The 16495-nt window shown below is 44.7% G+C and overlaps 1 protein-coding gene and 1 long non-coding RNA gene across 2 annotated transcripts; one reads left to right on the top strand and one right to left on the bottom strand.

Annotated features, from left to right (window-relative positions):
• Positions 1 to 5309: 5309 nt before the first annotated feature.
• On the bottom strand, positions 5310 to 6182 carry LOC112078873 (uncharacterized). The gene is made up of 3 exons (XR_002895800.2): positions 5917 to 6182; positions 5554 to 5632; positions 5310 to 5391 (listed from the first exon to the last, which is right to left on the bottom strand). It is a non-coding gene; the product is annotated as an uncharacterized lncRNA (long non-coding RNA).
• A 59-nt stretch (positions 6183 to 6241) lies between these two features.
• Positions 6242 to 16270, top strand: mrpl12 (mitochondrial ribosomal protein L12). Its single transcript, XM_070442167.1, is given in 10 exon segments — positions 6242 to 6425; positions 9142 to 9167; positions 9170 to 9223; positions 9226 to 9304; positions 9306 to 9330; positions 12462 to 12536; positions 13322 to 13334; positions 13337 to 13458; positions 13989 to 14004; positions 14270 to 16270. Coding segments are annotated over 10 exon segments (570 nt in total). The 5' UTR covers positions 6242 to 6366; the 3' UTR covers positions 14371 to 16270.
• The last annotated feature ends 225 nt before the right edge of the window (positions 16271 to 16495 follow it).

Raw genomic sequence — 16495 nt, 5'->3', positions numbered from 1 at the left:
TCCTTAGACGTTTCCACTTCACAATAACAACACTTACAGTTGAACCGGGGGCACGCTCTAAGCCAGGGCAGAAATGTGACCAACTGACTTGTTAGAAAGGTGGCATCCAATGACGGTGTCAACGTTGAAAGTCACTGAGCTCTTCAGTAAGCCATTCTACTGCCCAATGTTTGTCTATGGAGATTGCATGGCTGTGTGCTGATTTTTTATACACCTGTCAGCAGCGGATGTGGCTGAAATAGCTGAATCCACTAATTTGAAGGGATGTCCACATACTTTTGTATATATTGTGTACATGACCTTCTGTAACGTGACGCTCCTGTGTTTGCCTCCTGCTCCAGACCCCAACATGTACATGTACCAGCCTGCAGGAACCAATGGCAGCTGCACCGCCCTGGCCAGGCCCCCAACACTAGCCCCGCCTACTCTAACTACCACGCCACACCCACACAGGGATACCAGGTGAGAACAAGGGGGGAGTGTCATGCCTGTTACAATACTATTGGTGTTGAAATGGAAAAGTGGTGTGGAACTTCCTCATACGGAGTTGTCGTCTAGGTAACTAGGTTTCCTCCTTAATGTGAACTACATGATGTAATGCCTGATGTCACCGGCCCAAATGAGAGGCTCAGCATACACCGTCAGATCAAATCAAATGTTATTTGTCACTGCGCCCGAATACAACAGGTGTACACCTTACAGTGAAATTCTTATTTACAAGCCCTTAACCATCCAATGCAGTTTTAAGAAAATTGTTAAGTAAAACAATAGAAAATAAAAGTAAAACAGCAGTAAATAATAGTAGTGAGGCTGTATACAGGGGTACTGGTACAGAGTCAATGAGCAGGGGCAACCGGTTAGCTGAGGTATATGTACATGTAGGTAGTTAAAGTGACTATACATAGATTATAAACAGAGTAGCAGCAGTGTAAAAGAGGGGTCTGGGTAGCCCTTTGATTAGCTGGTCAGGAGTCTTATGACTTGGGGTAGAAGCTGTTAAGAAGCCTCTTGGTACTAGACTTGGTGCTCCGTACCGTTTACGGAGTCCTTTTTAAAATGTGCTTCAGGTTTCATGTCTTCTTTCTTTTGTTTCCTGGTCCTCACTTTCTAAAGCTCACGTGGCTCCTCCTCCTTCAGAGCTGTTTGACTGTTATTTAAGCATCATATTGGGATGAGTGGCTCCTCCTCCTCAGAGCTGTTTGACTGTTATTTAGCATCATAATGGGATGATGATTATAGAGGGAGTCAAACGGCTCACGACTAGTGTTCTAATAGATTATAACCACATCATAATACATTCTACATGTAGGCTTTAAATCTCTGTTAGCGACGTCTGTAATGTTAATATTTTCTTGTGTCATCGGTCTCGCAGAACGTGGTGTCCCAGGCCCAGTCTCTGCCCCCATGTCCCAGCCTCCCCCACTAACGGTATGTCTATGTGGCTACCCTCCACCTTACGCCATGCAGAATATGATGGCAGCCCTACTGGGCAGGACCCCAACATGCCCCCACAACAACCCTACATGCAGGCCCAGGACAACAGCCCATGTACAACAGGTAGGAGTCCTTGTTTCTCTCCCCCTCTCTTCCTGTTCTCTCTTCTCTCTCTCTTCTTCCTCTCTTCTCCTTTTCTTCCTCTCTCTCTCCTTTCTTCCTCTCTCTCTCCTTTCTTCCTCTCTCTCTCCTTTCTTCTCTCTTCTCTTTCTTCCTCTCTCTCTCTCACTCCTATCTTCCTCTCTCTCTCACTCCTATCTTCCTCTCTCTCTCACTCCTCTCCTTCCTCTCACTCTCCTCCTCTCTTCTTCCTCTCTCTCCTCTTCTTCCTCTCTCTCCTCTCCTCTCCTCTGACTCCTCTCTCTCTCTCCCTCTACCAGCATAGTGTTGCCTGTCTATAGGGGGACTTCTGATTCTGTATGTCAGAGGTTTGTTCTATGTGTTATGTAGTGGGAGTTGCAGTGAGGGATTGATGGTAATCTCTCATCTGTCTCTGTGTAGATGGCTCCCCTGGTGGCCCCCAGCAGCAGGTTCAGCAGCACAGCAGCCTCCGCAGGTCCATCCAGGCAGCGAGGCACAGCTCATCTCCTTCGACTGATCCATCCACCTGGCTAGCTCAGCTTACGTTACCACCTGCTGCTGGCAGGGTTCAACACTACACCTCTCTCTCCTCTTCTGTCCTCACCTCTCTCTCCTTTCGTCCTCACCTCTCTCTCCTCTTCTGTCCTCACTCTGTCCTCCCTCTCTCCTCTGTGTTCTCTCTCTCTGTGCTGGGCTCGTGGCCTGGATTCCCCAACAAACACACATGTTTCTTACAATGTTTCTGTTTTGTTAAGGCAATGTTGTGAACTAACGGACATGTTACCCTCCTCCTAGACATCCTCTCTCCCCACCTGCCATGGAGGATGAGAGGAGTGAGGAGGGGTTAGTAGGGTTACTATGCACCATGCATACCCCGGAACCTAGACGGGGAGGGACTACCTGAACTTATAACAAACACTTTCCCTTTTAATGCGTTTGGCTACAGTGTTCTCTCCTCTCTCTCTGTCTCTCTCTCTCTCTCTGATAATGTATGTAGTCTTTCTCTTCTGAAAGTAATATCTGAAGCTCATCTAGTCAGTGGTATAATAAAGGAACAAATCAAATATGATAGGAATCAATGGAATCTAAGACAAGACCATAATCATCCTTCCTCATATTTGTATAAGCTAGTTTGCATGTTAAAGTCCTTATTTTCATGGACATGGCAGATGTTAGCAGTAACTGTTCTGGAGTCATATTGTGGTGAGTGGCCATGTTTCATACTGCCTGCTTGGTTGACCGAGGCTGTGGGAGTTAATGGAGATGGGGGAGGAAAGATGTAGGACAGAGCACAGAAAGCACCTCGAACAGGTTCCAGGGTTCTAGTGAGTGTCAGAGAAGGGAGGCATGGAGGGAGGAATGGATGAATGGAGGGAGGAATGGATGAATGGAGGAGGAATGGATGAATGGAGGGAGGGGGGAGGATGGATGATGGAGGGAGGGAGGAATGGAGGGAGGGAGGGATAAATGGATGAAGGGAAGGATGGAGGGAGGAATGGATGAATAGAGGGAGGAATGGAGGAGGGAGGGATGAATGGAGGGAGGGATGAATGGAGGGAGGAATGGATGAATGGAGGAAGGGAGGAATGGATGAATGAGGGAGGGAGGAATAGAGGGATGACTGGATGGATGCACTAACCCACCTCTCCTAACCTCCTGAGTTTACATTCAAGTGTAATTTTCCACACACACATCCACTGACACAGAGCTCATTTTAAAGTTAGATGGGCGCGTCTTATGTTGGTAAGGCTTGGTAGTGTTTTTCACTATATTTTTTTGAGTTGATGGAGAACATGGGAGAAAGAACCTTTTTATTAGTTTGTACATGTCTGATAGTTATCTTCTCACCAATCAGACTGGCTGAGGGAAGCAGTATGGGACTACAATAGAACACTTACATCCAGTGGTGAAACTACAATTCCCAATACTCACAGCTCCAGAGACAGATTACCACCAATCACTCTCTCATGTGTCCTATGTCACAACTGTTGGCATAATGGGTCTCTCCGAACAACTCCATTAACCACAATGCCTTGCGTCACACTCCAGGAGGAACTAGTGTGAATATAACTTAAGATTACAATATTTAACTGAGCTTATCCAGAGGGTTGCAGTCAGTTCTATATGGCTGTTTACACAGGCAGCCCCATTCTGATCTTTTGACCATTAGTGGTACAAGACCTGATCTGATTGGTCAAAAGATCAGTTAGTGGCAAAACCCCAGAATGGGGCTGCCTGTGTAAACACAGCCTATGAGAGAGTAGAGACCCTCTGACTGTGTGTCCTAAAAAATAGCACCCTTTTCCCTATATAGTGCACTACTTTTGACCAGAGCCTATAGGTGTGTGTCTGTGGGTGCTGAGATGTAGACAGGGCTGAGTGGAGTTATCTGATCTGTAGAGGGGGACTCTACATTAGATGGGCATCCATTTTGTTTCTGGTGCTAGTTTCAGTAAATTTCGGTTTAATCACAAAACTATTTCCTCGTTTCCTTTCCTTGGTTCTTCTTCCAATACTTTGCCCGCTTCCGTCTGTTTTTGAGGAGGAGGAGGAGGAGGAGAGAGGACCTAGGGGAGGGAATCAGGAAAAAACTTTTGAGATCCACCCTTTCGGAGTGTCTTTCAGAACCCCGTGGGTCGCGAGTGGAGAGGTGGTGGTAGTCAGTTCTTCAGGGTATGTACATGTGATGTACATGTGTTGTGCAGTATGTAACATACACCCAATCAGTGACTTCTTCTGTAACCCCTTTGATGCCATCTTTGAACTTCTTTACTTCATCATTAATGATCTTCTGTCTGACCTCTTTAAAGTCATTTTAAGATTATATTTAATAAATATCTTGTTCTCTTGTCCACCTGCTTTGTGTGTTTCTGTCATATTGTCTTTGGGATCTGAAGTAGGCTGAGTGCCAGTCTGTTGTCATGCCAACTCCTTTGCACTCATTGCCATGCAATGCAGTTGGCAAGTGCACAAACAGATCTGGGACCAGGCTAGATGCATTGTCATGGAGTTGACTATACAGCACAACAGATCTGGGACCAGTCTAGATGCATTGTCATGGAGTTGACTATAGCACAACAGATCTGGGACCGGTCTAGATGCATTGTCATGGAGTTGACTATACAGCACAACAGATCTGGGACCAGGCTAGATGCATTGTCATGGAGTTGACTATACAGCACAGACAGATCTGGGACCAGGCTAGATGCATTGTCATGGAGTTGACTATACAGCACAGACAGATCTGGGACCAGGCTAGATGCATTGTCATGGAGTTGACTATACAGCACAAACAGATCTGGGACCAGACTAGATGCATTGTCATGGAGTTGACTATACAACACAAACAGATCTGGGACCAGGCTAATGCATTGTCATGGAGTTGACTATACAGCCAAACAGATCTGGGACCAGGCTAGATGCATTGTCATGGAGTTGACTATACAGCACAAACAGATCTGGACCAGTCTAGATGCATTGTCATGGAGTTGACTATACAGCACAAACAGATTGGGACCAGTCTAGATGCATTGTCATGGAGTTGACTATACAGCACAAACAGATCTGGGACCAGTCTAGAGCATTGTCATGGAGTTGACTATACAGCAAAACAGATCTGGGACCAGTTTAGATCCAGTGTCATTTAGGAGCTGAAAATGAAAGGGCACATACTTTTATTTTGCATAACGTACTTTATTTACATAAATAGATGTTTAAAATATGGGTCATTAGGATGTTTGTTCAGATGCGAAGAAGCCCTGTTTTCATGTCAACGTTTCTGAAGACCAGGCATTTATTATACTGTTCCATCTCTATCTGGGAAAACAAATGAAGACTTGATCCTCAACATCCTTTTAGAAGGACTGAGCTAGCAGCAGACGTACCTTCTATGTTACATTCTGTGTGTACAGTATAGTCCACCCTTAAAGATCCATTAGTTTATACATACACACAAGCAGACTGGTTAAAGAGGCTCACCATCCTCTCCATACGCATCCCGTTCCCAAACGCCAGCTGTCTCAGAACGTCGATGTCTGCTAGACCCCACCCTGGGTTCCTGTGGGAAAGAAGTGCATGGTAAACAGTGTGGTAGCTGGGTCTGTAGGGAACAGAAGTGACATGGTAAAAGTGTGGTATTCTGGGTTCCTGTAGGGGAACAGAAGTGACATGGTAAAACAGTGTGGTAGTCTGGGTTCCTGTAGGGGAACAGAAGTGACATGGTAAAACAGTGTGGTAGTCTGGATTCATGGATAGAACCTCACCCTGAGTGAACTAATGTCTAGAAGCTATATGGTAGTAGCTCCACATTGGCCAGCTCTCTCTTATGATGTCATAACTCACATCTGTCGTAGTTCCTGGTCCAAGTCCTCATAACAGCTGGGGGTGATGATGGCGTATGGCTGGGGAGCGAGAGAGAGGGGTGTCTGACGTTGAAAAACACTTAAAACAAATGTACAGTATAAATGTCCTCTTTATCTCCCATATTTATATATATTTATATTTTTCTATATGTATACTTTGACAATGTAAGTAATAATGAACTTTAAAGTCAATTGAATTGAATTGAGAGACGCACGCACGCACACACAGAGATTGACAAAAGCTACTTTGTTAATAAAGTTATTTAGTCGAACTACAACTCGTTTGTGGCGCAATGCATTGTGGGTAGGTCAGTAACAGAGAGTGGAGGACGCCATGTGCTATTGAGGGAGAAGGACCAGGATTGACAGGTTACACTGTGACTGTGAATTGTAAATATCTATAGGAGATCCGGGGGCACAAATAATAAAAATGTACTGCACAAGACATTGCATTCGGACCGCACTGCGAATCGCCGCAAAGACACATCGGTAAGCGGGTGTCATATTTAACCGGGGATTGCAGCTGTAACGKTGCTTGTGTAAATTCTAGAACAGTGGGACACAGGAGCTAGATGGTTTGCTAACGCTTAMAGCGTCAAGGGCAGAGAATTACTAGCTAATTTGCCATGCATTAACCATTTATGTGCCCCAAATAGTCTGAATCACATAGTCACATAGAACTGTTAACATAATAACCCTGGGCTCATTCATTTGCTTTGTGAAGAACGGATTTTATGATTAGCCGGATAGCTAGCCAGCCGCAATGCCACCAATTACTCGTTAGCTAACTAGTGAGGAACGATCTTGCAGCCAAATGGATTAATCTGTCACGGGGATTGTGTTGCAAAACCAGCTAACTAATTTGTAATCTAGAGCGAGTAGGCTCAGTTAGCATTTAATAACGTTAGACAGTTCCATGAACCTAATGCACCCTGTTCCTTCCTTATGAGATGTGCCAGTCAAGGTCATGTGTTTCTTGTATGGCATTTGTGTTTAACTTTGACAAATGGTTGTCATATCCTGWACCTTGCTAGAGCTTCCCTCCTGGTTCTGATTAGTGATTTGTATTGMTTTTCACCATTGTATAATGATCTTGTCAACCTTCCTGTGGCAGTTGTACAACTGATTCAGAGGGGTTGGGTTAAATGCGGAAGACACATTTTGGTTGAATGCATTCAGTTGTGCAACTGACCAGTATTCCCCTTTACCAACTGAACCAGGCGGAAATCAGGATGAGAATAGTAGCTAACTAGCTACTGCTAGATTACAAGCTGGTGGTGATTTTAAGAATCTTTGAGAGATCAATGACAACATTGAATCAGTCATTCCCCATAGCCTAGAGGTTTTTCAAGAGGGACTCAAAGGCCCCTAAAGCTACATCCAGGAGCCTAAATCTAATTCATTAGTGCATAGTTGTAAATAATTTGCACCAAACTGTAAATTTAAACCAATAGAAACCAAACTATTTTAGGTGGACGGGTTGCACGCTCTATAGAGGAGACACTGGATTGAATGTAGAGGTCGACCCATTATGATTTTTCAACGGCGATACCGATTATTGGAGAAGCAAAGGAAGCCGATACCGATTAATCGGCTAATTTATATATATATTTGTAATAATGACAATTACAACAACATTGAATGAACACTTTTTTATTTTAACTTAATACATAAATAAAATATATTTAGTCTCAAATAAATAATGAAACATGTTCAATTTGGTTTAAATAATGCAAAAACGCAGTGTTGAGAAAGAAAGTAAAGTGCAAATGTGCCATGTAAAAAAGCTAACGTTTAATTCCTTGCTCGAAACATGAGAACATATGAAAGCTGGTGGGTCCTTTTAAGATGAGGCTTCAATATTCCCAGGTAAGAGGTTTTAGGTTGTAGTTATTATAGGAATTATAGGACTATTTTCTCCTATACCATTTGTATTTCATATACCTTTGACTATTGGATGTTCTTATAGGCACTATAGTATTGCCAGCCTAATCTCGGGAGTTGATAGGCTTGAAGTCATAAACAGTGCAATGCTTGAAGCACAGCGAAGAGCTGCTGGCAAATGCAGGAAAGTGCTGTTTGAATGAATGCTTACGAGCCTGCTGCTGCCTACACTGCTCAGTCAGACTGCTCTATCAAATCATATAACTTAATTATAATATAATAAACGCACAGAAATAAGAGCCTTAGGCATTAATTGGGTAAAATCCGGAAACTCATTTAGAAAACAAAACGTTTATTCTTTCAGTGAAATACGGAACCGTTCGTCTAACGGGTGGCATCCATAAGTCTAAATATGTGGCTACAATTGCATCAATGTCATAATTATCTAAAATTCAGGCAAATTAATTACTGTCTTTGTTAGAAGACATGGTCTTCACACAGTTCGCAACGAGCCAGGCGGCCCAAACTGCTGCATATACCCTGACTCTGCTTGCACAGAAGCAGAGAAGTGACAATTTCCCGAGTTAAAAAAAATAATGTTAGCAGGCAATATTAACTAAATATGCAGGTTTAAAATATATACTTGTGTATTGATTTTAAGAAAGGCATTGATTTTATGGTTAGGTACACATTGGTGCAACGACAGTGCTTTTTTCGCGAATGCGCTTGTTAAATCACCTGTTGCGATATGTGGGAGAGTGCTGTGATTCAATGTTAAATTAACAGGCACCGCATCTATTATATCAACAGACAAGCTAGTTAAACTAGTAATATCAGCAACCATGGTAGTTAACTAGTGATTATGTTAAGATTGATTGTTTTTATAAGATACGTTTAATGCTAGGAACTTACCATGGCTCCTTGCTGCACTCGCGTAACAGGTAGTCAGCCTGCCACGCAGTTTCCTCGTGGAATGCAATGTAATCGGCGACCAAAAATGCCGATTACTGATTGTTATGAAAACTTGAAATCGGCCCTAATTAATCGGCCATTCCGATTAATCGGTCGTCCTCTAATTGAATGATACATAAGTCTCTGCTCCCAAGTGGCGCAGTGGTCTAAGACACTGCATCTCAGTGCAAGAGGCCTGGTTCAAATCCAGGCTGCATCACATCCGGCTGTGATTGGGAGTCCCATAGGGCGGCGCACAATTGGCCCAGCGTCATCCGGGTTTGTAAATAAGAATTTGTCTTAACTGACCTGCCTAGTTAAATAAAGGTTAAAAAAAATAATACATGAACTGTATGATTTGTTTCCACAGGCAGGAGCTCCAGACACCAACGCTATGTGCCTCCGAACACTCGGGACCAGCCCAGCCAGCCTTTCTGATGTCATCGCCACCCCCCTCTGGACGGAGCCCCCAAAGCGTACCCCTCCAAAATCACCCAGCTGGTACACGACATCACCAGCCTCACCTTGTTAGAGGTCAGACCTCAATGAGCTCCTCAAGGTATGGAACTGGAACATGTAGACTGTGTAGATTAACAGAAGGAGACATGTACATTTGAGTCATTTAGCAGACGCTCGTATCCAGTGCCACACAGTAAGTCCATAAATTATAGCACATTGGCCTATATATAACACACAGACATAGCCATAGCACATTGTCCTATATATAACACATAGCCTGGAATAATAGCATCTTGGCCTATATAACACATAGTACTTAGCCATAACACAGTACTTAGCCTGGAATATAGCATATTGCCTATATATATAACAGATAGTACATAGCCTGGAATATAGCATCTTGGCCTTTATATAACACATAGTACATATATAACAGATAACATAGCCTGGAATATAGCACATTGGCCTATATAACACATAGTACATTGGCCTTTATATAACACGTGTACATAGCCATGCACATTGGCCTATATATAACACAAGTACATATAACACATAGCCATGCACATTGGTCTATATATAACACATAGTACATAGCCTGGAATATAGCACATTGGTCTGTACTTGAGTATAATTAAGCAAATCTGACATTACACATGTTTTGTAATTTTCCAGACGTTTTATCCAGAGCGACTTACAGGAGCAATAGGGTTAAGTGCCTTGTTCAAGGACACGTCCTGATAGTCGGCTCGGGGATTCGAACCAGCGACCTTTGGTTACTGGCCCAGCACTGTTAACTGCTAGGCTACCTGCTACCTGTACAATAGGCTACAACTTAATTTGTCCAACTATTACATCGAAAATTCGAGGAGACAAACTACAGACAAAACTCCAGACCACCTTTACTCCACCAACAGGCTCTCCCTCGCCCTCCATTTGGCAAATCTGACCATAACTCTATCTCCTGATCCTGCTTACAAGCAAAAACTCAAACAGGAAGTACCCAGTGATCCGCTCAATACAGAAGTGGTCCGATGAAGCGGATGCTAAGCTACAGGACTGTTTCGCTAGCCCAGACTGGAATATGTTCCGTGATTCATCCAGTGGATTGAGAAGTTTACCACATCAGTCACCGGCTTCATTAATAAGTGCATTGACGATGTCGTCCCCACAGTGACCGTACGTACATATCCCAACCAGAAGCCATGGATGACAGGCAACATCCACACTGAGCTAAAGGCAAAGCGTCAATACAGGACTAAAATCGAATCCTACTACCGCCAGCTCTGACGCTCGTCGGATGTGGTAGGGCTTACAAACTGTCATGATTACAAAGGGAAACCTTGCCGCAAGCCTACCAGACGAGCTTAGCTTCGAGGGAGCAACACTGAACCATGCATGAGACCACAGCTGTTCCGGACGACTGTGATCATGCTCTCTGTAGGCGACATGCGTAAGACCTTCAAACAGGTTAACTTTCACAGTCGGATTTCCAGGACGCGTACGCAGAGCATGCACTGGACCAGCTGGCAAGTGTCTTCACTGACATTTTCAACCTCTCCCTGACCTAGTATGTAATACCTACATGTTTTAAGCAGGCCACCATAGTCCCTGTGCCCAAGAACGCCAAAGGTAACCTGTGTAAATGACTATCGCCCTGTAGCACTCCCACCTGTAGCCATGAAATGCTTTGAAAGGCTGGTCATGGTTCACATCAACACCATCATCTCAGACACCCTGGACAACTCCAATTTGTAAACCGCACCAACAGATCCACAGATGATGCAGTCTCTATTGCAGTCCACACTAGGGTTGGACGGTATCCAGCTTTGGACGGTATCCGGCGCAATACACAAGGGAGGCGCCAAAAACACCCGTTGGGCATCCATTACCAGAATGCTAACAAAATTAACACAAGTAATAGCAGACCAACTAGGCGAAACCAAATGTCATTTTTGACGAGTTTGGAAATTTACAGGTGAATGTGGATGAAAGACGTTGTGCAAATGAACAAAGTGTTGAATCATGCAGTACTGGCTTCCCAGCAGAGACGACAACATCTCCCTCAGCGTCAGCAAGACAAAGAAGTATCGTGGACTACAGAAAACGGAGGGCTGAGCACGCCCCCATTCACATCGACGGGGCTGTAGTGGAGCGGGTCGAGAGCTTCAAGTTCCTCTGCATCACTAAAGATCATGGTCCAACACACACCAACACAGTTGTGAAGAGGACATGACCACGCCTCTTCCCCCTCAGGGAGCTGAAAAGATTTGGCATGGGCCCTCAGACCCTCAAAAGGTTCTACAGCCTCACCATTGAGAGCATCTTGACTGGCTGCATCACCGCCTGAACGGCAACTGCTTGGCATCCGACCACAAGGCGCTACAGAGGGTAGTGCGTACGGCCCAGTACATCACTGGGGCTGAGCTCCTGCCATCCAGGACCTCTATACCAGGTGGTGTCAGAGGAAGGCCCTAAAAATAATCAAAGACTCCAGCCACCCAAGTCATAGACTGTTCTCTCTGCTATCGCACGGGAAGTGGTACCGATGCACCAAGTCTGGACACAACAGGACCCTGAACAGCTTCTACCCCCAAGCCATCAGACTGATCAATAGTTAGTCAGTTCAATAGTTACCCAAATAGCTACCCTATCTGCATTGACCCTTTTTGCACCAACTCTTTTAATCACATTTAAAAATATATATATATATTCCACAGAGCTCCTGCCTGTGGAAACAAATCATACATCATGTATTATTAATTTAACCTTATTTAACTAGGCAGGTCCGTTAAGAACAAATTCTTATTTACAATGACGGCCTAGGAACAGTGGGTTAACTGCCTTGTTCAGGGGCAGAACGACAGATTTTACCTTGTCAGCTCGGGGATTCGATCTGGCAACCTTTCGGTTATAGGTCCAACACTCTAACCACTAGACTACCTGCCTCCCCAACGCTGCTGCTACTGTTTATTACCTGCCACTTTGTTCTTAGTTATATGTACTGGTAGCCCGTGTACAAAGCCATGTTATCATTACTCATTGTGTATTTATTATTACGTGTTTTACTTTTCTATTTCTCTATTCTCTTCTCTCTGTATTGTTGGGAAGGACTATAAGTAAGCATGTCACTGTTGGTTGACACCTGTTGTTTAAGAAGCATGTGATGAGTAACATTTTATTTGACTTGCTCAATGACTTCTCAATAAAGTAGTTTAATTTTTGTCCCAGAAAACCCTGAATATCCAGGATGTTGGGATGATGCCAATGGGAGCCATGACTGCAGCAGCAGCACCTGCAGCTCTGGTAAGACAGGGATTGTTTTCAGTGTGTTTCTGTGTTTTTATCAATACGTTTATCAAGCTTCTTTACCTGTATTGGTTAGCCCGCCCTTACATGATGCCCCGTGGTTACCCTTACGTGATTGCCCCGTGGTTACCCCTTACGTGATGCGCCCGTGTTACCCCTTACGTGATGCCCCGTGGTTACCCCTTACGTGATGCCCCGTGGTTACCCCTTAACGTGATGCCCCGTGGTTACCCCTTACGTGATGCCCCGTGGTTACCCTTACGTGATGCCCCGTGTTACCCCTTACGTGATGCCCCGTGGTTACCCCTTACGTGATGCCCCGTCGGTTACCCCTTACGTGATGCCCGTGGTTACCCCTTACGTGATGCCCCGTGGTTAACCCTTACGTGATGCCCCGTGGTTACCCCTTACGTGATGCCCCGTGGTTACCCCTTACGTGATGCCCCGTGTACCCCCTTACGTGAGCGATGCCCGTGGTTCCCCCTTACGTGATGCCCCGTGGTTCCCCCTTACGTGATGCCCCGTGGTTCCCCCCACGCGACGCCCCGTGGTTCCCCCTTACCCCACCCTACATGACTTGATCTAGGAGGTACCCCTGCAGAGCTCATTGGCCTTCTATCTATAAATGCTTTAACCTTGTTTAGTTTCGATGCCCAATGTAAGCCTCTTTACTGCAATGCAATCGTTCTGCTTGACTGTACACACAAACATGTCATGTAGTGTCCTCAGGGCATAGATAGAACATGTTCTAACCTTGCATTGTGTTCATTCTGCTCCGATAGGCAGTGGAAGAGGACATGTACCAGTGAAGAAAGAGAAGACACACTTCACAGTGAAACTGACAGAACTGAAGGCAGCAGAGAAAGTGAAACTCATAAAAGAAGTGAAGAACTGCATCCAAGGCTTGAACCTGGTGCAGGTCAGATGGTCTTCCTGTTTTCCTCTGTGTGATGTCACAGCCAGACGATGATTCTTTAGTTCTTTCCTGTCTTTGTAATCATTTGTCCATTCCGTCTCTGACCACACACGCTCCAGTGTCCACGCTTAAAGGACACAGAGTCAAATCAGTCTGAGACATAGGATAGCTTTGGTTGGAGGTCTTTCACTCTGGACTGCTCTCTTTATGTATATAGTAGGTTAAGAGGTTGGTTGACTTCTCTGTTCTCTCTGTATAATCCTCCTTCTGTTCTTACTCTGAAGACAATTATCCGTCTAGGAGGTTGCTTTGTGTTAATGTTACTATAGATCCTCTCTCTCTACCAGGTTAAGAAGTTGGTTGCTTTGTGTTAAGTTGCTGTAGATCACTGACCTCCTCTGTCCTCTACTAGGCTAAGAAGTTTGCTTGTTGTTATTGTTACTATAGATCCTCTGTCCTCTACCAGGTTAAGAAGTTGGGTGCTTTGTGTTATTGTTACTGTAGATCACTGATCTCCTCTGTTTCTCTACTAGGCTAAGAAGTTGGTTGCTTTGTGTTATTGTTGCTGTAGATCACTGATCTCCTCTGTCCTCTACCAGGCTAAGAAGTTGGTTGCTTTGTGTTAATGTTACTATAGATCCTCTGTCCTCTACCAGGCTAAGAAGTTGGGTTGCTTTGTGTTATTGTTGCTGTAGATCACTGACCTTCTCTGTTCTCTACCAGGCTAAGAAGGTTGGTTGCTTTTGTGTTAATGTTGCTGTAGATCACTGACCTCCTCTCCTCGTCCTCTACCAGGCTAAGAAGGTGGTGAGTGAGTCCCTCCCCCAGGAGATCAGAGCCAATGTGTCCAAAGAGGAGGCGGAGAAGCTGAAGACGGCCCTGGAGACAGCAGGAGGCACTGTGGTGTTGGAGTAAACCGTCCCTCCTCTCTCCRTCCCTGRCTCCACCCGACTGACCCCSATCCACCGTCTGGCTGCGGTTACTCCCGTCTTCTGACMYTCTGTTTTATACAGCAGTWAAAGAACAAAGGAACCAATACCTTGGGAAAGGAAACTAAAATATTGCCTTTTGACAACGTCGCTGTACCAGCTACCAACTGGACGGTGTGAGGCGGGGCGGGAGAAACTAACTCAGACTGAACTCCTCAGGCTCAGAGCCTGAACACACCCGCTCGCCGCCCGGCCGCTCGTCAATTTACTCCCCCATTTGTCTTATTTGTTCTGGCTGGCTCTGTTCCGATTCTCCATCCTTCTCCCGAAGTGTGCACTTCTCTTGCGTTCTTTCTCGCATTGATTCAACAATGGTGGAAACTCAAACTCCCTCAAGCCAGTGTTTACATCAGCCCCATGTTTAAAAGTCCATGACTGGGAATATGAGGGCACAGTACAGGAGAAGGGTGGTTAATGGGTACTTTTGCCCATCTATCAGTCTGGTACTTTTGCCCATCTATCAGTCTGGTACTTTTGCCCATTGGTCTGCAGTCAAGGTGGCCCTGGGCCTCCTGTCTGTCTGTCTGTCTGTCTGGGGGGGGAGTTGCCCTGGGCCTCCTGTCTGTCTGTCTGTCTGGGGGTGAGTTGCTCTGAAAGCCTCGTAGCTAACGTGGCATGTTATTTCTCTTGACAAACCTCCACAGTGACCATTGAAATATCTACATTTGACTGTCTGTATTCTCCAGAGGAGGCTGGTGGGAGGAGCTATAGGAGGACAGGCTCATTGTAATGGCTGGAATGGAATTATGGAATGGAGTCAAACGGGTGGTTTCCATTTGATACCATTCCATTAATTCCATGTCAGCCATTACAATAAGCCTGTCCTCCTATAGCTCCTCCCACCAGCCTCCGCTTTTCTCTGCGTTAATGAACTAAATTGTCAAATGAACACTTTGCTGGTTGTTCTATGAGTGGTGTGAGTCTGGGTCATCAAGAGGACTGAGGTACCACGTCACAACACATCTTTTTTAGAAACCCTCCCCATGACTGATAACAGACTCCTGTGTAGGGAGACATGGCCTGTTACCGTGTTATCTAGAACCAGGAGAACGAGCTGATTTCCTCATTACGGGTTGGAACCGGTTCAGGAACAGAACTGAAAAGCCGGAAAATAACGTCATTTTTTCAAGTAGCAGAAACGAACCTGGAACGAAAGTGACCAGTTAGAACCATTATTTTAAAAAGCATGGGAACCGGTTAATAACGTTCTTTTACATTCCAGGCGTTTCTACTCTCACAAAAAAACGCAACAAAGTGCCTAGGCAAAGCCCTCACTCTGTCATTCAGAAACATATTCCAGTATCTGCCTGCAAGCTGAAAATCTTTACCAGTGTGTGTGCATGTTTAGGCTACCTACCCCCCTGAACTAGGCTACTGTAGTGACTTACAATCGGATTTAGAAGATAGGGGGAGAGATTTTTTTATTAGCTAGAAGAACTATATAACTTTTTTGATGCTAGTTAAGGATACTATAGGCCTAGTTATCAGTTTCACATTGGGTTATTAACTACAAAAAGGTAAGACGTGTTTTTTAAGTCTGGTGCCGCTCTGCACAAACAGCTTGTTGCTAGCAAGGTCAAGGCATTAAAAGTTCCTCGTAGAAGCCACTCCAACTAGGTATAATTCTGTGGACATAAATCAGATAAGCATGTCATAACGATGCCCAGCGCTTCAAGCCTCCTCCTCAACCCTCTTGTTCTCCCACCCGCAAAATGTCAGTCGCATCTTGCGCCGTAGGCACACTTGTTTGTCCATCACGCAAGCTTGCCTGCTCTATCCGCAATGATTGGTGAAGTAATTAATCAGCTAAATGTAAAAAATAAAAATATTTAAAAGGTTAAAAAAGGAACAGAAAAGGAACGTATAAACCGGTACTTTTGTTGAACCGGTTCTGAACTTTATTTTGCTGGTCGAAACAGTGGAAACAACTTTTTTTTTCTGTTCAGAACTAAACGATTTGGAAAATAATTTTGGTTCCAACCCCTGGTCTTTATACTGTATGGCTGATATAGGATCAATGATGAAGTGATTAAATAAAAAATCTCTCCTTT

Source organism: Salvelinus sp. IW2-2015, unplaced genomic scaffold (assembly GCF_002910315.2).
Source record: "Salvelinus sp. IW2-2015 unplaced genomic scaffold, ASM291031v2 Un_scaffold6411, whole genome shotgun sequence".
Classification (NCBI taxonomy): domain Eukaryota; kingdom Metazoa; phylum Chordata; class Actinopteri; order Salmoniformes; family Salmonidae; genus Salvelinus; species Salvelinus sp. IW2-2015.
Note: the sequence above shows the minus strand (reverse complement) of the source record. Positions and strands in the feature narration are given on the sequence as shown.